At 45.0% G+C, this 21,920-nt stretch overlaps 2 protein-coding genes and 2 long non-coding RNA genes across 4 annotated transcripts in view; 2 read left to right on the top strand and 2 right to left on the bottom strand.

Moving 5' to 3' along the window:
* Nucleotides 1-21,920, bottom strand: part of LOC135376752 (atlastin-2-like) — a gene marked incomplete at its 3' end in the record, with an annotated part of 85,252 nt that overhangs the window by 49,284 nt on the left and 14,048 nt on the right. The window contains exon 2 of the mRNA XM_064609234.1: nucleotides 5,654-5,707. Coding sequence (XP_064465304.1) covers nucleotides 5,654-5,707 — 54 coding nt within the window. The remainder of the gene's footprint in view (nucleotides 1-5,653; nucleotides 5,708-21,920) is intronic.
* Nucleotides 9,557-21,014, top strand: LOC135376751 (uncharacterized). Its single transcript, XM_064609233.1, has 2 exons — nucleotides 9,557-10,341; nucleotides 20,977-21,014. Exons 1-2 carry the CDS (start codon nucleotides 9,738-9,740, stop codon nucleotides 21,012-21,014), a joined length of 642 nt encoding a protein of 213 aa, XP_064465303.1. The 5' UTR covers nucleotides 9,557-9,737.
* LOC135376753 (uncharacterized) lies at nucleotides 13,775-14,354 on the bottom strand. The gene is made up of 2 exons (XR_010417831.1): nucleotides 14,267-14,354; nucleotides 13,775-13,844 (listed from the first exon to the last, which is right to left on the bottom strand). It is a non-coding gene; the product is annotated as an uncharacterized LOC135376753 (long non-coding RNA).
* LOC135376750 (uncharacterized) lies at nucleotides 15,223-16,847 on the top strand. The gene is made up of 3 exons (XR_010417829.1): nucleotides 15,223-15,360; nucleotides 15,669-15,784; nucleotides 16,351-16,847. It is a non-coding gene; the product is annotated as an uncharacterized LOC135376750 (long non-coding RNA).

The following is a 21,920-nucleotide window of genomic DNA, read 5'->3' as shown; positions in this document are numbered from 1 at the left end:
CGTTGCGATAAAGTGCGGATTCACGAAGCGCGGGCGTCGTAAGATCGTCATAAGTTACGGCGCAATCCTAAGAGAGCCCCCGAGCTGTCGTAAGTCAATCAACAGCAAACATGGCTGCCTACTTTGGCCGGTGTGGATTTCGAACAGTGGGAACCGCGACGAGGTTTGCGACGTGAGAGGGCTTGTTGGTAACTTGTGACCTTGTTTGACGTCTCCGAGAGCCACTTGCTACGCTACCATAGGATGTTAAGTGCTGGGATTCGTACAGCCTGTGCGACGTACGTGTTGGCTCCTTCCTTGAGGTGACCAACTGATCGGTGCCACGCTGTTCGCGGGGACGTGCAGGTGATGGTTGCGTTTCGTTTTTATTCAAGTGGAAGCTTCCAGTTGGTGATTTTAGATTTGGCGGCCGTGAAACAAAGCAGTTGTTCCCGCATCGTCATTGGTGCAACAAGTGCAGTGTGGACGCTGAAATGAAGTTCATTCGCACACCGAGTGAACTTCTAAAAAACACCCCGGGTAAATTATGTTTGGTCATGTCCAGGCAGTTGTCATGCAATGTAGCGTAAGCAAGGTCCTTCTCTATGAACATTCCGTATACGTGTGCATAGTCTGAAATTGTGCAGGAGGAGTGCCCGGGGGATGGAAAGTGTGGTTGTTTTAGAAAACACGTTTATGTCTGAATACGCTCCTAAATAATTTTGTAACTGAAGTCAACTAAATAAATGAAGATTCCTCATACTTATGTACACAGTCTATTCACTGTTGCCATGGTTTAAGCTGCGACCTGGCAATGTGTTCACCCCATACTTATGCTGCTCTATATGGCAAGCATTCGCATTGCAGAACAAGCAGGCCTGCTAAAAGTGTCTCAATTTTCTTGTGAGTCTCCAAAACTTCCTCTGCCCCAGTGCGGCTGTCATCTTGACGCCTTCATGAAATGCCATGCACATCTGAGAAACTAATCTGAGAAAACAGGCATATAATTATTGACTCAATTGACTGTACACTGTGAATGCACGTGATGAAGCATGAGGAGGTACAGTATGCTTGTGGTCCTGTGCATGGTTCTACTCTGAATGCCCCTGCTCAAACATGAGTCCTTGCTTGACCATGAGGCGGATGCCTGAGGCTGCTGAGCAGGCTCTACATAGATATCATTCGCAGTCGCTTTTTCTGAAGGTAAGTACACATGGGAGAAAACGTAGCCCCTGAAAGAGGCGTCGTTGGACATGGTCGATGGGATGGGCCTGGATTGGTGAGTTCTTGTGCTGAGTCAGAGCTGAGCACAGCATTCTGAGCGAATTAATTAACACAAGTTGGTGGTGAGGGTGTTTGGTGCACTCATCCCCCCTCACACACATACCAATATCGAAACTGCCAGGAGTATCATAGACAGCAGTTCGGTCAATGGCCCCAACCACTCTTTCCTCCAGTATCGTCACCGGTACTAGCCGCGCTGCGGTCTACACTTGCTCCTGACGTTTGAAATTAATATAGTTGTGAATGTTATGAAATTTCATAACCGTCCTTTCCTTTCATCTCTGTAATATCCACCCTAACTCCCAATGAACCCTCCCATTGTGCTGTTCCTGCGAACGTCCACATCGTATACCTCTCTTTTGCTCGAACTTTTAAAGTCTGTCCACTTCTACTTCTGCAAAGTTCCGTGTAATTCCCGAAACCGCGAAGAGGGCTGCGGTGATGTGCTTAGGGACCTTTTGCTTGTCTTTAGCTCCTACTGCTCCATCTCCACTGGCGTCGATAGCGTTTTTGTTTGTTTTGTACCCTTCCACGAGGGTCTCTATCTCGCTCTCCGTAAAATTCAGCCGGTGGACACGCTTTGAGGCCCGATGAGTGACTTCTATATCAACTTCAGAACACACTTCTGAAAATACCGAGCGATTTTGTTGACAAACACCGTGGCATGTGGCATAGGATACAACGGGCCCCATTGGTTGAGCTGACGTCGTTGCTATAACAATAACATAACCTCGGGCCCAATCGCTCATTAATCCCACGGTCACATTTCAGGAAGCACGTCAGCTGCTCTTTCTTGCTCGTTCTGCCCATCGTGAAACTCCCTCTCCTTTACGATCCTTTCGTGAATACTGAACGCCGCGATTTGCGATGATGTCTTACGACGGTTGTAGACTACGACATCGTAGCGAATCTTACGAACTTGTTTGTGAATCCGACCCCAGGTGTCCAAGCTTGCCACAGCTCTTACATTTTTGTTTCCATTTGCTGGGCAGGTTCTCCCTTTGTGGATTGAGTAACCGCAGCTCTTGCAAGGCTCTTTCAAAACATTGACTTCCTGTTACGGGGCGCTGGGTTTGGCGGCTTGAATTTCACCACTCTGATCGCGACAGAGCTCACTGCTTCGCCGCATGCGAATCAACTTGTCAGGGTCAACGTCTTCTGCAATTATTTTCTGTTGCAGCGCCTTGTCGTTCATACCCAGTATAGTTCGTCTACGAAGCATGCGGTCCTCCATTCCCCCGAATGAGCATGGTGCTATTAGGGTTCTGAGATTGGTGAGCCACTCGTCAATTTTTTCTCCGGGCATTTCATGGCAGGAGCCGAGAACATATTCCCGCTACATCAGGTTCGAAGATGGCTTGCAGTATTCCTCAAATTTAGCAATGACTGCATCGATGTCCTCGCGCTTGGACTCATCCTTGAACTTCATTGTAGCGAAGACTGTTTGCGCTTGTTTCCCTGTCGCCAATAGGAAAGTGGCTCTCTGAACATCTTTCGATTGAGTATACAATCCTGTGGCCTTGGAATACAACTTTAATTCGTTAAGCCATATGCTCCACGATTCATGCAGGTCCCCTGTCATAGAGAAAGGCTCCGGAGGCATAAGCATGTTCGCCATCATGCCGCGTTCTTGTCTCGACAGGGCTGTCACAGTTGTAGCACTAGTGTTGCTCACAGTTTCGTCGGGACTGGGCATCTTTGGCGTTCTGTCGTGGTTCGTGGACTTTTGACACCATGTAATATGTTTATTCTTGGTTACATGGGTTACGAGGCACACGAGTTATAAAGTTGCATACCACATGGTTCGTGCCGCAAGCCACAATGGCTTCGTTGTTGTGTCTTGTACTTTGGAACGGCTTTTGAACGGTGAGAGCGGCGGCGCGGGTGTTACTCTCCGGCACATCCCGGTTACATTACACTTAGCGAGGCTTTTCAGCGCTCCATTTGCAGGCGCGAGGTACTCGACAACCTGATTAACGTTAGGGTCATCTGCATACACACTGTTCTCCCTCGGTACCTGATCATCGCTTCCCTGAATACTCTGCACCTCTTCAGCCTTTTCGGCTTCCTTCATTCCTAGCTCGCGAGCTTTTGCCCTTGTTAATGGGAATACTCCTTCCTGATCAATTTTGATACCCGCCTTTCGCATTAAAGGAGCTGTATGATTCGATAGCAGTTAGAGACTCTTCTCAGGTACCTCATCAGGCACTGCTGGGGGCCTTCAGCAAAAGGACCCCCTATAAAAACTTCCTCCAGCGGTCGGCACACACTTTGCTCTTCCATAACCTGTCTGATCCAGACGTACTTTGACACGTAGTGTTCGGGGGAAACGAACGACGGGTGTACTAGATCAAGCGTAGCTCCACTGTCATGCGACGCCGTACGAGGACGACCGTTTCTCTGCATTTCGTAAAGGTACCACCAACCTTAAAAATAACACTGAAAAAATAAATATGATCTCGTCTCCGAGTGCGATTACAAGAGCACTTCGGGCCATCAGGAAATCTTATTTGAACAAATTTATTCTGTTAGGTAAATGTAATGAATTTGTTCACTTAACATTCCCCCAGTGTACCCAGGGTGACTGTTATCGCGATCGGAAATGGGACCGCATTTCATCCAGTGTTATTATTAAAGTTGACGAGAGCTCTACGGCTTCACTAGTACACCCTATTCGTCATTGCTGTAGCTCTCGCAAGCTAGGCCAACGCGCGGTTTCCTACAGCCTGCGGCGATGCGACCCTCTTCTTTGCAACGGTGACGGACAATCCCATTTTCCCTCGTTTTAGGTCCATGCCTCTCAGAACGATATACCCGTCTGCGAAATCAGCCGCGGCTTCGGTGACAACACTGGATTTTCTTCGTACCCAAGTTCGCACCTGGACGTGTGGCTCATTGAAGAACTGCTCGAGAGCAACTTCCAGTATCTTTTCCGGATTCCCAAATGCTTCCGCGGCTTTCATCCGTTCCCTGAGATTCGCTTTAATGTCGCACCTTCTCTCAGCGTAACTGCTCGCGCTTCTGCCTTCTCCGTCAGGAACCTTAGACGAAATGCCTCAGCCGACACTCGAAACCTCTCTAATAAGCTCTGTTCGACTTTATCATGGCACTTCGCGTCTTCCGTGGAGAGACTCGTTATGTTATCGGCTGCCTCACACGGTAGAACCGTCATTAGTCAAGCCGGCCACGAATCCCTAAGATAGTTATCCTTTTCGCAAGCATCTTGGAAATTTCTAGAAACTGGCCGATGTCCTGCCCTATCTTGAATGGCTGAAGGAACCTCGACATCTCCATGTTCTAGGTTCTGGGAGTCGATTGCACGTTTTGGGACTGACTTCCAGGCTGTCGACTCAGCCAGGGCTCTAACCGTAACTCGTAACGTAACAAAATCACAAGTTCTTTCTCGTGATTTCTATCGGCTGTTTCGCGCGCTCTCTCTCCTGTGGTTTGCTGGAGGGTCCCCATCACATCATCGTCTCCTAAGTCAGTCCCTACTACATGGCCTCGATGACCTGTGTTATTTTTTCGTACAGTTTACGTTCAGCCTAAATTCCTGACACACTCGAAGCAGATCTCTCCGGAGGAATAGGCGCTATCAATGATGCCTGCTGATTATGTTGCCCGTAAACACCTCTGATGACCCGCAAATCTAAACCTGGCCCAAAAGGCAACAGGCAACCGGCATGTATTTACATAATGCACAAACAGAGACAACAAATGGGCTACAGGTGCTCGCTTAAACAGCCGATGCACCGTAGGAAAGGGGCTGGTGGCCCTGAGGGATACCGAAAAGTTGCCTTGTTTTCCATTTCTTTCAGAGAGTGGAAGAAATCCGCTGGTCGGAAGGAAAATGTCCGCCCGGGTAGCTTGGGATGCCTACTATGGCGAAGAGGCTCCTTCTGTAGCTTGGATGACCATTTTAGCGATGTGGAGTCACAACAGTCATCTAGGCGAGATCGCGACCGTTCTCGCGAGTGCACCGCATGTTTCATGGTCACACGGTTTGTGTATGCCGGAATACAAGAACGTGTAAATCACCTGGATGCGAAGGCACGGAACTTACAACCCTTGAGAGCTTAGACAGAGCTTCTGAAGAGTTGCTGTTGTTCTTGAAAATACGACATATATGTCTGATGCCAATTATAGTACTCTGCCCAAAATACGTTATGGAGAACTTCAATATCACGCGATATATCTCCTCCAACTCGGTGCCGAATGCAACTTTGTCCATCGAGCACGTCGAGCATCGCCACATTTAAGACTCTAAAAGTGCTCAAAATCAATGCTACCTCTCCGCACAGCATGCAGCGGCCTGACAGGAAAGCGTTCGGTATAACCATGTTCAGAGAGCCATAAGAAGCTGATATACATCCTATAGTGGTGAACTTACCTTTTCGGAGATGGCGGCACACGTCGCAGATGCAACACCGTACGCAGCGGAGGCCTGCGCAAAGAAATTTTCAGAATTCCAAGATGCCGTCTGCACCGCTTCTTTCGAAGTGTCACATAAAAACTCGTAATGGGCCTAAAGTGCCTCGTTTGTTACACATGATCCTCTGATTCTCTATCGGACAGTGATCGATGACCCAGAACGCTCACTCATACGCCGGCGATGGTCACAATATCATTCAATGCGCTCGCTCTTAGGTATGACAGGTGCGCAATATTCGCTCCTCAAACTTACATATACAGGGTTTTTTTTTTTGTCGTTCATTAGAGAATTTTCATAAAGAAACTAGGACAGCAAAACAATGAAAAGATGGCTACGAAGAAATCGAGCTGGTGAAGTTGGTGCATAATGTAAAGCACGCGAGGACCCAGCTATTGTAATCAAACTAATCACAAACTAATCACACAAACATTGTACGTGTGCCTGCGGGCCTCTCTGATCCTTTCATATCGCTATCTAGAGTCCCCCAGGGCAGCAATCTAGGTCCTTTGTTATTTATAGTTTTTATTGAGGACGTTGTGTTAGCAGTGCAACATTCCGGTGTAGTTTTGTTTGCCGATGATATCATGTTATTCCGCTCTGTATCTACGAAGGATGATTGCGTGCTATTACAATCGGACGTTGAATCGGTAGTGCAGTGGTGTGCCAGGAATTGCACTGTTCTAAATAGCGCTAAACGAAAATGGTATCATTCGCTCATTCAAGAATAAAACAAATTACGTAATAAATTCCCACGTTCACTCAGCACACAACAATACCGTTGACACTGTAGAGTTCATACAGGAATGCCCGTATTCAACAGTCCCACATAGCCACTGGTTTAGTGACGTATGGTTTAAGTTGATCACGTGAGTACTTCGTCCGCCAATCACGAACAACCACCCCGCTGGTTTCACGCGGCCTCCGCAGGGTTTGTGTGCAAAACGCATAGGCCTAATCTACGCTTCGCCTGAAAATTTTCGGCGAAATACAGGTAAGTTTTGACTTGTAAAGCTACTAGAAGCGTTCGTAAGGCGAATGTCGTTTGCACTCCAATCAATGTTTGCCCTCAACGTCTCATTTCGTTCGCCGTTCACACGACGTAAACCCGGCGGCCTAGCGATGGTCTAACTCCCATGTATTCACATAGGACTGATTTAAACTTGGGGTGGGGGTAGTTTAAAGCCGGTCTACCGCGGAGCAGCTGTGAATGAGCATTTCGAGAAACAACCCAAAAATAGTTTTTGCTGGACGCTGTTGCCTAGTTTTCAAGTCCAAATTGCGCAAATTAAGCGAAAAGAACGGTGTGAGGAACCTTGAGCAAAGTAAGTGAAGTAATAAATCCGCCGCCGATAAAAGTTAACGATCGGTATGAAGTGGAATTTTGAAATCCGCTCTCCTAATTTAGGACCAACATCGTCAAAGTTAGTCATGTCAACATTGGCTGCTAGACGCAAGTCACTTCCCGATCCTCAGCTGACAGGAGGTCGTGTACAAATAGCTGTTACCTCCAGCAACAAAAACGATGCTGATTGTGCGTGGTACTTTTAATACAGCCCTTAGTGCATCTGTTATACACCACTAACAATAGTTCGTGCTGTGCTGCCGTTGCTGGTTCTGATTGATATATTTAACGACTTGCTGCACACTACAGTGATCGCCGGTACTTGTGAACGAGCTTTGTGTTCCTAGATTACTGTTAAGTGTTTCCTGTTAAAAATGCATCCATCATGTTTGCATTCTAAAATAAACGGAGGTCACAAGAGGGAGGGGGGTTCCATGGAGCAGTTATACCTCCACGTGCCTTACAGCTATAGAGTGGAGTATGGTACATGTTACCCAGCATGCAAAGGCACAAATATCAAACACGTAGCTCGCCTTTGAAATGTGCGAGTGACATTCCAGAATAGTAGGATTGAGAGGGTACCTGGAGTTATATGTTGGATGTCCCAGTGCATTAACAAGGTACAATATTTCAGATTTGACTCTGGAAATGGCACCATATGGAGGAAGCTCTAGATCCCCTTGGAAGCTTGATTTGTTTGCCCAGAAAGATGCAAGCCCCATAGGAAAGCACTGTTGCGTCATTATGAAAGCACTAACGTTTTTTGGAACTCGCTATGAGCATGTTTCTTGGCACAATTTTGTGCCGGTGAGATCTGGCCAGACTTGTGCCCGTTACTCGAAAAAAGTAATTGATTACCGTTACCGTTACTTGTACGGAAACAGGAATTGATTACCGTTACCAATTACTCGACTTCAAATGTAATTGAGTAACGAGTAGAAAAATAACGCGTTACTCCGGTCGTTACTCTGCATTCACGCAAATTATACACATCTTTGTGTGCCCCAGAAAAGGAAGGGAAATGAAAAAGGTCCAGCAGCAGTACAACTGAAATAAGAAAAAAAAAAAGAAAGAAAGAAAGACGCGTAGGCCAAGTAGACCTGTACGTCTACTGTATTTATCGTATGGAAAGACGTTGACCCGATTGTGGAAGAACATTGCGTGGAACTTTCCCATGACTCACTAAACTTCCAAAGCTTCAGGTACCACCACACAAGTGTAGAGAGAGATTAGGGAGAGAGACCCTAAAATTCCTGAACTTCATTACAATGACCTCCGCTTGCTACAGCGGAACGGCCCAACAAAGGCTCACACCACGATGGGCTTGACCTGGGACAGAACACGTGAAAGATAATTTAATCTCTGCTGGAAAAGTAATCAATTACTGAGTAATCGATTACTCAGAAAGGTAATTGATTACTCGAAAAATTACTCAAAATTTAATTGATTACAAGTAACGCAATTACTAGTAACGCGTTACGCACAAGTCTGGATCTGGCTATGCTTATCGGCTTCAATGCAGGGCGCTGCTCTATATGTCGACTGGGAGAAATTTTGACAAAACAGCGTGTCTTTAGGATATCAGACTTGGTTATTCGATAAAAGTACAGGGAGAAATATCCCGCGGAGGCATACAAGGAAATATTACGAGCAGTGTTTTGTGTCAACGAATTTGTATGGACAAATGAGAGCCTTCATGGGGGCATATAAACACAACACTTGAGTGTCAAGCAGCTCATGTAGTCATGATGCCGATACCACAGTCAGGAGTGTGCAGATGCTGCGTGCAAAATTGTGAGGAGGTTTCATCTTGTCGGTTCAGGAGAAAATCCACAGAGAAGTGAAGGTCTCTTAAATTTTATAAGGACGCACATGTAAGTACATGTGTAGCAAAAATGTATGCTCTACCGATTCCAGCACACTACACCAGAAGGGGAGGGTAAATATGCCAACAACCAACATTTCTGCAATGATGATGTACCGTAATATTAGAAAATATTCAAGGTGACAGCTACTTGCTGTTATGCTCACATTTATCATCTGCTAACAGTAAATGTGGCTTTGTAGACTGCCACCGCAAGACACAAAACACAAGAAACCTGGCTGCACACTTTACCAAAGCAACATATTTCTGGGATGCGATTACTGCCAATACAAGCCCATGACCATGATTCACACAGTGTTCCCCTTCATTGTGTGAGCAGCACTGTGTATGCCCAACACTTTGTTTCTTTTCTTCCAAATTATTTGTTATAGGCACAGCAGTGCCTGTACCTCATGCTTTTGAGTTGTTTCTTTGCATAAATCAATAAAACTTGTTACGCATTTCCACAAGTATTATTATTAACGATATCAACTATTAGTTGTGAGGTACAGATTGTTGTGGTCTAAGAATGTATTGTTGCCGTGTTATCAGCGATAGCCTTCACGCGCGTGTGCGCTTGTTTACTTCCACTCCCATTGGTTGGTTCTGACGGCGAACGATATAAAAGCGGACCGATAAGCGGATGTTATTTTTTCTGCCTGCCCCGCTCGCTGTCAATGTACGTTTTGTTGGCTGTGGAATAAAGTCATTCCGTATGACAATGGTTTCTGTGCCTAAGTACGGATACAACAGTGGCGACGAGACGATGGACTGCCTGAGCCCCAGTAGCCGAACATGAGGCTGAACCACGGCCAAGGACAACGGGCGGCATTACCATGACAACTGCAGGGCAACTGAAAGAATTCAACCCTGCTTCCGCTTCATTCGAGGTATACGTCGAACGTTTTGAGTTATATGTGGCAGCGAACAGCATCCCGGAAGACAAGAAGTCTCAACTGTTCCTCACAGCCCTTGGGGATGAAGCCTACACCACTCTACGTAGTATTCTTCTGGACAAAGCCCCCAAAGACGCGGTGTACAAGGACATAGTAACTCAGCTGAAAAAACACTACGCACCAAAGCGTTCAGTAGTTGCTGAGCGGTACCAGTTTCAGAGAAGGAGCCAGAAAGAAAATGAGTCGATAGGTGACTTTATCGTTGCTCTGAAGTCGCTCGCCATACCCTGCAATTTCGGCGCCTTCCAAAAAGAGGCTCTTCGGGACCGATTTATAGCTGGAGTGAGCAGTGACAGTATCCGATGTCGCCTTCTAGCCCTTGATGACAACGAAGCCACATTTGATAAGGTGTGCCAAGTTGCCTTCAGCATGGAAGCCGCAGAACGGCAAACACGTGAGATGCACAACGTGCCTGGGACGACGAAAGACTCCGAGGGAGGAGAAAGCGTACTTTGGAAGGACCAAAGACCTTCACAAAGGAAAGGTAAATTCAAGTCTCGGACTGTGGGAGACTCAGTTTCTCAAAAGTGTTATCGTTGTGGCAGACTGCACAAAGCTAGTGAGTGTCCCTTTAAGCAAAGTCAATGTTATAATTGTTCGAAAAAGGGTCACATTGCAAAAACGTGTAGGACAGCTCCTCGTGATAAAGGGAAGAATCCTAAAACTAAGCCAGTAAGAAAGGTGGACACTGGTCATGAGTGTGAGAGCGATATGGAACTGTACACGCTCTACACCATTGGAAACGGTTGTAATGACTAGAAGGTCACTGTTCAAGTGAATGGAAAATCTGTTGAAATGGAATTGGATACAGGATCGGCGGTATCAATTATGTCGGTAGACGAGTATAAGTGCCTTTTTAGCAAGGTAGAGAAATGCCGGAAACCGAAATTTCGATTGAATACGTACAACGGTACCACTGTTCCTGTACGAGGAGTGGTAGATGGTAATGTGAAGTACAAAGAACAAGTCTTTTCTTTGCCATTGATTTTAGTGGAGAACTGCCAGGGTGCACGGATGCCACCTTTGTTCGGGAGAGATTGGCTGGGCGGAATAAAGTTGGACTGGCTAAACTTGTTCACCTGTAATATAATGAGTGCAGGAAACGTTGGGAATGTAGAAAACTTAAAAGAGAAGCACAAGAGTGTGTTTGAGCCTGGTTATGGAACCATAAAGGGTTCAAAGGTAGCATCGTACTTGAGAATGATGTGAACCCGGTCTTCTGTAAATCAAGACCTGTTCCATACGCCTTAAGAGAAAAGGTTGAAGACGAGTTGCGTAACCTTGAAAACAGTGGAATTGTGTATCGCGTGAAAAACAGCAAGTGGGCTACGCCCCTAGTGATCGTGCCTAAAAATGAAGGAAACTCGGTGCGTCTTTGCGCTGATTATCGCGTCACGATCAACCCAGTCAGTAAGATAGACCACTACCCGTTGCCGTTGCCGGAAGACATATTTTCGAGCTTAACGGGAGGAAAATGCTTCACAGTGCTAGATTTGTCGAGAGCGTATCACCAATTAGAACTTGATGACAGCTGACAGGAGCTGTGTACGGTGAACACGCATTGAGGGCTCTTTCGCTTTCGACGGTTACCCTACGGGGTTACGAGCGCGCCCGCAATGTTTCAGGCGGTCATGGACCAGGCCTTGAAGGGTATCTCTGGATGTGCCTGCTACATTGACGATGTGGTGATCAGTGGTAAAAACATAAAGGAGTGCTACGGAAGAGTTGAACAAGCCCTCCAAAGGCTCGAGGCACACGGCATCAAAGTAAACCTGGAAAAATGTCAGTTTTTTCAGTCTCAGATTGAGTACTTGGGCTTTGTTATTGCTGAATTCGGATTGCATCCTGCTCCAAAAAGGGTCGATGCTATCATGAGTGCCCCAGAACCCACCTGTGTCACGGAAGTTGGAGCCTTTGTGGGTCTTGTAAATTTTGATGCAAAGTTCTTGAGCCACTGTATAGGTTATTGCGCAAAAGTAACAAATGGAAATGGACAGCAGAATGTCGTCAGGCATTCATGAAGTGTAAAGCATTGTTGTCAAGTAACGAACTGTTAGCATTGTTCGATCCCAAGAAGGCGATCCGTCTAGTATGTGATGCTTCTAGTCAAGGCCTTGGAGCCGTTCTATCGCAAGTCAACCATGGGGAAGAAAGACCCGTCGCGTATGCTTCACGGACATTGACAACATGTGAACGGAATTATGCTCATTTAGAGAAGGAGGCTCTCGCAATTATTTTTGGTATTAAGAAGTTTGAGAAATATTTGCTGGGACGTGAATTTGAGATCGTTACTGATCACCAACCGTTGTCTTCGCTCTTCGATCCTCACAAGCACTCAAGTTGTGTCGCAGTGAGTCGCGTCCATAGATGGCTCATTTTCCTCGCGAATTTCCGTTACAGAATTACGTACAAAAAGGGTTCCACCCTATGTAACGCCGACGGGCTTTCACGCCTTCCTCTGCCAGATACGACTGAGGAGGTAGAAGATATCATGTATTTTTCACCATTAAGAGATATTCCGTTAAGTGCTCTTGATGTACAAAGGGTGACAGACAGAGATAGTCTTTTGATAGGTGTTCGGGACTTGACGTTGTCAGGATGGCCACGAGAAGTGCCGCCAGAGTTAAAGCCATTTTTTAATAAAAGACTGGAACTGTCGGTCCACATGAATTGTATTGTTTGGAACAATAGAGCTGTAGTTCCAAAGGCGTTGCAAGATTATGTTCTCGACCTGTTGCATGAGGAACATCCCGGTATAACTAAAATGCAAGCTCTCGCACGCTCCGCTGTGTGGTGGCCCGAAATCGACAAAGATGTGGAGAGGACCGTGCGGAACTGTCAAATATGTCAAAGTGTGCGACCGGCACATCCGGCGGCCCCACTACAACCGTGGTCCTGGTGCACTGCGCCGTGGGATCGCGTGTACATCGACTTCGCACAGAAGGAACGAAAGTACTTTTTGGTAGTAATCGATTCGCATTCGAAATGGTTAGAAGTACGCGTGGTGAACAGCACTAGTGCGGAGAAGACCGTAGAACTTCGTTCCATTTTTGCGGCCTATGGACTGCCTCGGGAAGCTGTTTCAGATAACGGACCCCAATTTAGATCTACCGAGTTTGTGCACTTCCTTCGTTCAAATGGTGTAAAACACACATTAACCCCTCCCTATCATCCTCCCTCTAATGGCGCTGCTGAGCGAGCAGTTCAGACCCTCAAGAAGGCCCTACTGAAGGGCACCTTAGCGGATCGCGACTCCAACTGTCGGCGCTCGCTGCAACATCGTGTGGACAACTTTTGATTCGCTTACAGGAATACGCCACACACGTTTACAAATCAATCGCCAAGCGAGTTGCTCCTGGGTCGTAAAATCCGTACCAGATTAGATCAATTGAAGCCTGACCTAGCGTCTACCATGAAGGCAAAAATACGATTGTATCTCATTACGGCCGAAGTCTCATTACGGCCGATGTCTCAATACGGCCGAAAGTCTCAATACGGCCGATAATCCTTTAATCCCCAAGTGTCTCATTACGGCCAAAGTCTCAATACGGCCGAAGGCAGTCTCATTACGGCCGAAGATGTCTCATAACGGCCAAATGTCAAAATGTGTATTGTAACCTGCATTGATATGCAATGTCGCAGCCAGGTATGGATATATATTCAGCAGGGTATAAGCCATGCACTGTGCCCTTAGGGCCCTTATCATATTTATATACACATATTGCGAGACAAACGGTATGTTATCATACCACAGCACAATGCAACATATTGTGTAATGTGTACTCCCACAAGCTAGTGTAGGCTGTGAAGCAGGCTACTATGTGGAGTTAGCTACTTGTAGAGAGCTAGATGAATATTGGCTTTGTTGTGACGCTTTTGGAGCCATCCGACAGTCACTGGCCATGACAGAGCACCTATCTCAGTCGATGTCAGTTTATTTCCATTCGCCTTACAATGATACAATTCTTGCTTCTGGAATGAGTAAACCTGCAAGAAGCGATGAGCAACCATGAATAGGCTAGAATATTAAAAAAAACAACAACAAGCATTTGTCTCTACATGGCTCATTTTAATGTGCACAAGCTGCACACGTGTTGATACGTGTCTGCTATTTCATACAAGGTTAACATAAATATTCATTTAGACAAAAGAATGACAAGCCTTAAAAATGTGACTTCCCGGTAAACACAGAGCATGACCATGATATGAATATAGGTTCAGTAGTTCATTCCCTTAATGGAAACATGTGAATATCAAATAGTAATACATTACAATTCATGAAATGATGCATGCATAACTTTCCATTTCTGGTTTCTTCTTTATAAAAGTAGTGCACGAATTAACATTCGTGCACTACTACAAAATTTCTCACTTCACAACAGAACCTTATGATGATCTTAACAGCTCACCTCTTCGCCAGGACTCCCTGGGCAGCAACATCCTATTAGCCATGTTGTTGTTTTTCTTTTCCGGAATCCTTCGTGCAGCCACATACCAGGCCTGGAATGGAAAACCAGCTATAAATAACAATGTATTTGAATGACTTCCTCTTGAAGTATTTATTCTAATCAGATATGCTTTGTGCCTACTATGGTGCGCGAAGGCACATAAGTACAACATTTGCAGACGTTCGACGTAAGCAGTTCTTGGAGATCAATTCAAGTACGCCGACTTGCGCTTTTATTTTTGAAGAAATACGACGACAAATTTTAACAAATGAAATATGGCTCACAATGATACGAGTAAATGCTGCTGTACGGTGATGCATTATCGGTATCTTATCGTCTTCGAATAAATTTGTTGTTCCTAAACGCGCAACCAACTAGAAACGGCGCAAACCTACGAACAGATACCGAGTTACATCTATTACAGGCACTTCAGCTGTTTTGATTAATTTAAATTACTCTTATGAGAATCCAACTATGTGTGGACAGCACACTACTAAGACAGGCAATCTACGAAAGCATTACTCACCAGAATTCCTGCTGGACTTGGTCAACACTGCGCGATATACGTTGGGGCTGTGGCGATTCATTCAACTCGATTTTTACCGGAACAACAGGCGCTGCTCGAAAGACAACGACGGAAAATAGAGAGCCGCTATAAAGTCCGCTAATTTGCACATTACAGCACTACAAAGCGATATATGAACACATCGTAAACAGCAACCACTCGCTCACACACACACAAGAAACGAGGTACCCAACGTTGCTAGACACCATCCGAACTCCGAAGTGAGAGCAGTGAGAGTAGCAAAACAACAAGATATCAAAACACAAAAGGAAGAGTATTGATCCCCCCTCCTTCTATAGCATGCGAAACGTGATTTGCGCTGAGATGAACATATATGTTCATGACGCGAGTAATTTTCACTTTTCACTGATCCAAAGGAGGTCACGTGGGATTGCTTGAAAATGGCGAAACGAAACTTGTGAATCGTGCATTTGCTCTTCTTGGTAGCTGCCAGAAAATCGAATCAAGCTTATGGGACACTGGATTACAGGTATGTTGGCATCTTTTTCATTCCTGCCTATCATTTCACATTACACTATACGTGAATACATGGTGTCATGTCATGGGTGTCATGTCTCACGATGCTGGGGAAGTAATTGCATGGGGAAGTGTGCATGGTTGTAGACTTTTAATTTTTGATCGCGTAATCGAAATATCGGCACCTTTCGCATTGTGGCTTGCATGTGACCAACCAAGTGCTGTTCCCTTACTAGCGCTTCCTACAAACGACAAAACGAAACATGTGGGAATGTATATTTTTGATTACTCATATGTAACAAGAAAATGTATCGTTTTCAGGTTGCTGCCACTACTCCATGTGCCCGCAATTGTCTTGCGTGTATGATTACACTAACGGCGTCGCCCACCACGGCGGAAGTGTTTTGCGTACACGCGTTTCAGCATGAAGCCTGCAGGTAACATCTGATGTTTACCCTTCGGATATTCTGAATTTACATATTGTCGCTTAGAGGAATTCCGAATGCCCAGAGTGACACACACTTTTAACATTGTGACATCAGTGCAGTGACATAAGCTCTAATGTAGTGCCCCACGAAAATGAACAAGGGGTAGTGGTTTATCCAGAATCCCAAGCACGAGAAGGGTGTTGGAAAAAATTGTTGGAATAGTTACGTCATTACAGCTTAACATATCATTACAGATGTATCTGGAGCTGAAATCGCAAGGGCACCCCCTGTAGGGGGTGCACAGGCAAAAAAGTTAGGGGGGGTCTGGATAAAGCACTGACGAGGGGGACTCCTCCACCCCATGTCAAGCCTCATAAAACACCTCCTGAAATAGTTTCCTGGCTATGCAGCTGCATTATCATGACGTAATTGTCATTGTTGTCCATAATTCTTGAATATGTTTTGAATATATGAAAAAAAAAAGTCTGCTTGACAGCATATGTCTTATAGTCATCATCAAACAAGAGCATATGTCATTTTGTTCAGTGGCTTATGTACTTTTTTGTAAATTTCAGGTGGACGTAAATTGTAGAAGGCAGCTAGTGGGGGAGAAGATCATGGTCATAGGTCATGTGACTCCTGGAGCTCCCAGTGGGCTCCCTTGTGGAGTACTTTTCAGAACACACACACATACAGTTTGCTCACAGAACCAACGAGTAGGATGTTGCTTGAATACTGAGAGAAAATGGCGTAACACATACAAATATCGTGTGACACATATGACAATAAAAACATTTTTCACGAGGGATGCATGAAACACTGTCGCAATATTGTGTGCATGAACCATTGTGTGTGACACAAGCCGTGGGGGCACACTGCCTCGGACACATTTTGGGAAGCATAAAACACAGTATATACAGAGCTAGTATGGTGGATGCTTCTTTTTTCTTTTTGGCCGTTATGAGACATCTTCGGCCGTAATGAGACTATCTTCGGCCGTATTGAGACTTTGGCCGTAACGAGACACTTGGGGATTAAAGGATTTTCGGCCGTAATGAGACTTTCGGCCGTAATGAGACTTCGGCCGTAATGAGACTCGGGCCGTAATGAGATGTTACCAAAAATACAAGCCATCAAGAATAGGGCTGATAAGAGACGCGGGAACATCAGTGAGCAGTACTCAGTTGGCGATAAAGTGTTCGTCAAAACGGTTCGCGGCTACGATGTAAACTGGCTTCCGGGGAGGGTAACAAAAGTAAAGTCCCACGTCACTTTTCTTGTGGAAGTTCAAGGAAAAATTAGGTTCGTTCATCTGGACCACCTTCAATCCGTACCTGTAACCACTGACGTGACAAGACATATGCCCTTCTCATGGCCAATACCTAGTTCAAGCTCCGATGATGTGCCTATTTCGCAAAGGGACTCTACTGATGAACTAGAACCGGTCCAATTAAGACGTGGTACGAGGATTCGTAAGCAACCGGGCCGATACGGGTATTCATGATTGGGTCGAGGTCCAGTGTAACTTGTTGAGAGAATTGTGTTATGAATGTGTATAAAGATGTTGCTAGACTATAGTTTGAAGTGTTTTTCTATATAACTGTGATGATATGGATTTGGTTGTTACTTGTGCATTATCTTTAAGAGGGAGGAAGTGTTGTGGTCTAAGAATGTATTGTTGCCGTGTTATCAGCGATAGCCTTGCCACGCGTGTGCGCTTGTTTACTTCCACTCCCATTGGTTGGTTCTGACGGCGAACGATATAAAAGCGGACCGATAAGCGGATGTTATTTTTTCTGCCTGCCCCGCTCGCTGTCAATGTACGTTTTGTTGGCTGTGGAATAAAGTCATTCCGTATGACAACGGTTTCTGTGCCTAAGTACGGATACAACACAGATGTTTGTCCCATGCCACATGCTATGGAAAAAAGAAATATTTACTACATTGTGCATGGCGACACAACTACAATGCATTGATTGTGCAACAGAGCGGAATTCTATTGGGCAGTTCAGCATGGAAAGCAGAACCACTAGCTGACATTCTTACTGGCACAGGAAGTACCAACACTGAACAGTTGAAATTACTGCTGTACATTGGACATGAAGAGTGATTGAGTACGGGAATGCTGTCTGTTACACATAACGAACAAATAGAGATCATGAAAAAGGGAACTGTGATGGAAGGACATGTAGGGTTTGTCTGAGCCGGTGCAAAGAGAACCAGTAACACAATTACCAGTACCGTGGAATATATGTAGATCACAGGGACCTGTTGTTATTGGTAATGCTGTGTTTTCACCTTGTACTGTGGCGTACGAGTACATCGATCTGCCTGAAACGCAGCTACGCTGAGGACAGTCGCCACGTGGCAGATTGACATTTGTATCGTCTGTTCTAAATCATGGGTATCATTATGGTGTGACTGCAGATGTGTGACAGATCACGTGATCTGGGAACACAGGTATGCTCATTTTGTTTGCGAGATTTCCTGCCAAATCTCACGTGCTATGCATTGTTGCCAGCTGTCATGACACTGATGTCATAACATGGTGGCGACACGGATGTCAACGACACTCCAGCTTTACACTGGTGTGATCTGTGCACTTGTTGTGTAGTCTCATATGCTGTAAGGCAAATATTGAAGAATAGAAAAACACGTTCCTGTGTAATCAGGTCACAAGATTTATTATATACATCTGCATTCAAATCCACATTCCATCCATTCCTCTATTGATCATGAATGTCCAAATGCCTGTAATTTCGTTCTGTTGTGTCTGTCTTCAATGTATTCTAAATAGCTGAGTTCGAGCAATAAGTATAGAATAGTAGAAATTGTAGTAATACTGCATGAACCAAACCAATGGCCACTTCTAATATACACTTCACTTCACTGTACTTTCAATTATGTTGCAACTTCGTTCTCCTTGCACCAGTACAGGTACGTGCTAAGTGCCCACGGTTCTTCCTTTTTGACATGTCCTGTATATTACATGATACGAACAGGTACTCCCATTTCGTACTAGCTCACCTCTGCCTTGACAAATACTCAACCCCTAAATGCACACGAGTGAATGAAGTATGAACGCAATATGGGCATACTAGCGTCACAAAAATCTGATGTAATTAAGAGTGTTGTTATCAGCATCATTACAAGTGATTCTAATATGTATGAATCTGTCACTCGAAAGCCCACAGGAAAGAGTGCCTAGATGCTGTGACAATGCAAGACACCGCGGCACTCATTTAAATTTTGAAAGATTGAAGTTTCCTTCCTTCACATCATCACCAGGATAATATGTGGCGCCTCAAGCGTACTAGTTTTACTGCATAACCGGCACAAAATACCTGTGACATATGATACACCTTCGTATTTAGTTTGTTCCAGGAAAGCAGTTATTCAATGCAATACGTGAAGAAAACTAATTGTCGTACAGATATGTGGCTGGAACGTGACTAACCCTGCTTAAATGCATGAAAAACATGTCATTGTAAGAGTAGAAACTATTGATTCAGGAATATTGTGGTTGTGTGTGCGGAATTTTCCCTATCTTCTAAAGAGGAGTTTCGCACTACCTCTACCTCTGTTTCTTTTTGTATCCCTGCCCCCTCCCCCCTTTTTAATGCACCCTTATGGGTACATAAAGTTGAATAAGGAGGAATGAAATAACTATATGCCCTTCATGTGTGCCAACATAGATGTGTTTGCCCGAAATGTGTGAAACTGTTGTTACTGTTAACTTGCAAACCATCCCACCCTCCCCATACGTCACCTATTAATTTCCAGCATACACCAGCTGAAGACATCGCATGTTCATCACTGGCTATTGAAGTTAGGTTGTCAGCCATGCAAAAGCATCTATGTTATTTTTCTGCGTATTAAGCAATGTCCTACATTTCTGCTTCCCGACTTTGTCCTTCATGATGCGGTACACCGCGTTCACTACACTAATATACTGTCTGGTTGTGTAGCTTTGTGCTAACACAGCTGAATGAATATGTCGGCTTTTGCAAAGTTACAATTGCCAAAGTGTCTCAAAAGATAACAGAAAATGTGGAAGAAAGATATACAATCCTGTATTTCCTAAAATATAATAGCAGTTCATTGTAGATAACATGCATCTGATTTCAAGTTTCATTCTTTTCTTTATATGAGCTTATTTGCATTGCATTCATTTGTCCATTGCAGCCTTCCACTTACTGTCCATTACATGTCAATACAGAAAGCTAGCAGGCAATGGTCAGTGCTGCTGTTTGCTTTGATATTCCACGGTGTTGTTTCTCAAGAAATATCACAGTCTCACGGCATAGAGCTGTGCAGTTAATAACTGCGTAACTACGCAGTGCACAAATGCATGGGACACATGCACAAATATTTCAGAGCTCTACCATCTGTATTTCAGGTTGTTTGCAATACAGGACAGTGTAGAAAACTGGGAACAGTCAGAGACCTATAGCATGACTTAAAATCGAATAAAGAAAATTCTCAAGAACGCTGTATAGAGCTGCTGATGTAATTGTGCAATACCTTAATTTGCGCAATTGGACAGTAGCAGTTCTCAGAGCAGCCTTGCCAAAGGAGAAGCAGAGGTCAAACGGGCCTCTCGCGTGATTTTTCTGTCAAGTTCAGCTATCTGTGTCAAAGTGAAGTGGTAACTGCAACTGCATCACCATAGAAATTATTTATGAGCAAAAAGCCTAAATTAAAAGCCTCAGCTGGCATATTTTAGCATGGCATCAGCTGTGGGGAGCTTTTAGGCATTGGTGGTGGCGATTGTTGGCATGTAATGGTGCAATGTTAATGGAAGTGAGGTTGTTTACAATGCCAGTATGAAGTCAAGAGAGGAGCTTATAAAGAATGAGCGCCGAAAAATACATAAGTCCCTGACCAGGTATGTAAAAGTGTTTCCTCAATAATATATGACTCTGAACAAGCAAGCACAATGCAAATAGCAGCACGGATTTGATTGTAGCTGATGTTGCAGCTGTTGTTGTAGGTGCTTGTCTTTGTCGATTGTATGTTTGCTCCACCCTTGAAACACCGTTACTGAGACAAACAAGACCTTGTATACGAGTTATTTGATACATTTTAACAGCAAAGAGAAGATTGTTTGTATTTTGTGTATGTGGTCTCAATAAACAACAAACTCTGAATAGCTCAGATCTATTGTAACGACATTAAAGTGTGCCCTTTTATTTTTGCAGATATGGCGTCTGTGATGTCAAGTGCGCTCAATATATGACTGCATGACAGGTGTGTACATTCCCATTATATGTAGTTCCAGCGTGTGACAGTCACAGCACAGCCAGTCTTTGTTAGCTGAACAGAATAAATCAATTCAGTGCTTGATGATTTGTACAAGAATGTTATATGCAGAGATACCCTGATAAAGGAGGTCACAATTAACCATAGCACCGCACTGATAGAACGACAGGAGGTCACCACAATGGCAACTTCCACACAACTCACAGGCAGGACCACCCTGGGTAACATAAGAGCACTAACACACATATACACACAGGACGCGGATGTCGCAACCACCTGTAGCAGCGCCAGTGACGCCTGAACTTTCCTTTATCAACATGATAACAAAAAAAAAAACAGGCGTCTTTCTCTTCGCGTTTTTGCCATCGTCTGCTAATTTATCCCTCCCCTCAACCATCTCGTGACAATGTGAATAATGCGCATACGTTGTGGTCAAAGGGCTTCAGAGCCGGAGAGATCACATGATCAACTTGAACCAGACGTCACTAAACCAGTGGCTAAGTGGGACTGGTGGATACGGGCAGAAGACTCTAGAGAACGTACTTGGCACGGCGTCAATGGGATTCTCCTACCCCCGAGCGTGCCCGCCCCGGGCGCAGCCATCCGTTGGTCATGAACACTGTTACTGTCACACAGTCACTGTTAGTGGACGAATTTCTGCCTCTTAACTACAGCGGAGCTGTTGCGTTTGTTGCCAACCCTGTGCAGTCACGTGGGATAATAAACGGAGAAACGAGCCGATGGAGGGAACGACGTCCAGCGTGGGAAGCGATACAAAGCCGTGTGAGAGCCAGTTCTCACTTGGCGACGGCTGACGCGACGTCGTGATAAGAAGTATAGGCACATTTCCGCCGTAGAGGCCGTCAGAGCGCACGATATTCGA

This window comes from Ornithodoros turicata, unplaced genomic scaffold, assembly GCF_037126465.1.
Source record: "Ornithodoros turicata isolate Travis unplaced genomic scaffold, ASM3712646v1 ctg00001270.1, whole genome shotgun sequence".
In the NCBI taxonomy this organism is placed as follows: Eukaryota; Metazoa; Arthropoda; class Arachnida; order Ixodida; family Argasidae; genus Ornithodoros; species Ornithodoros turicata.
The sequence above is the reverse complement of the archived record's forward strand: the minus strand, read 5'-3'. Positions and strand labels throughout refer to the sequence as shown.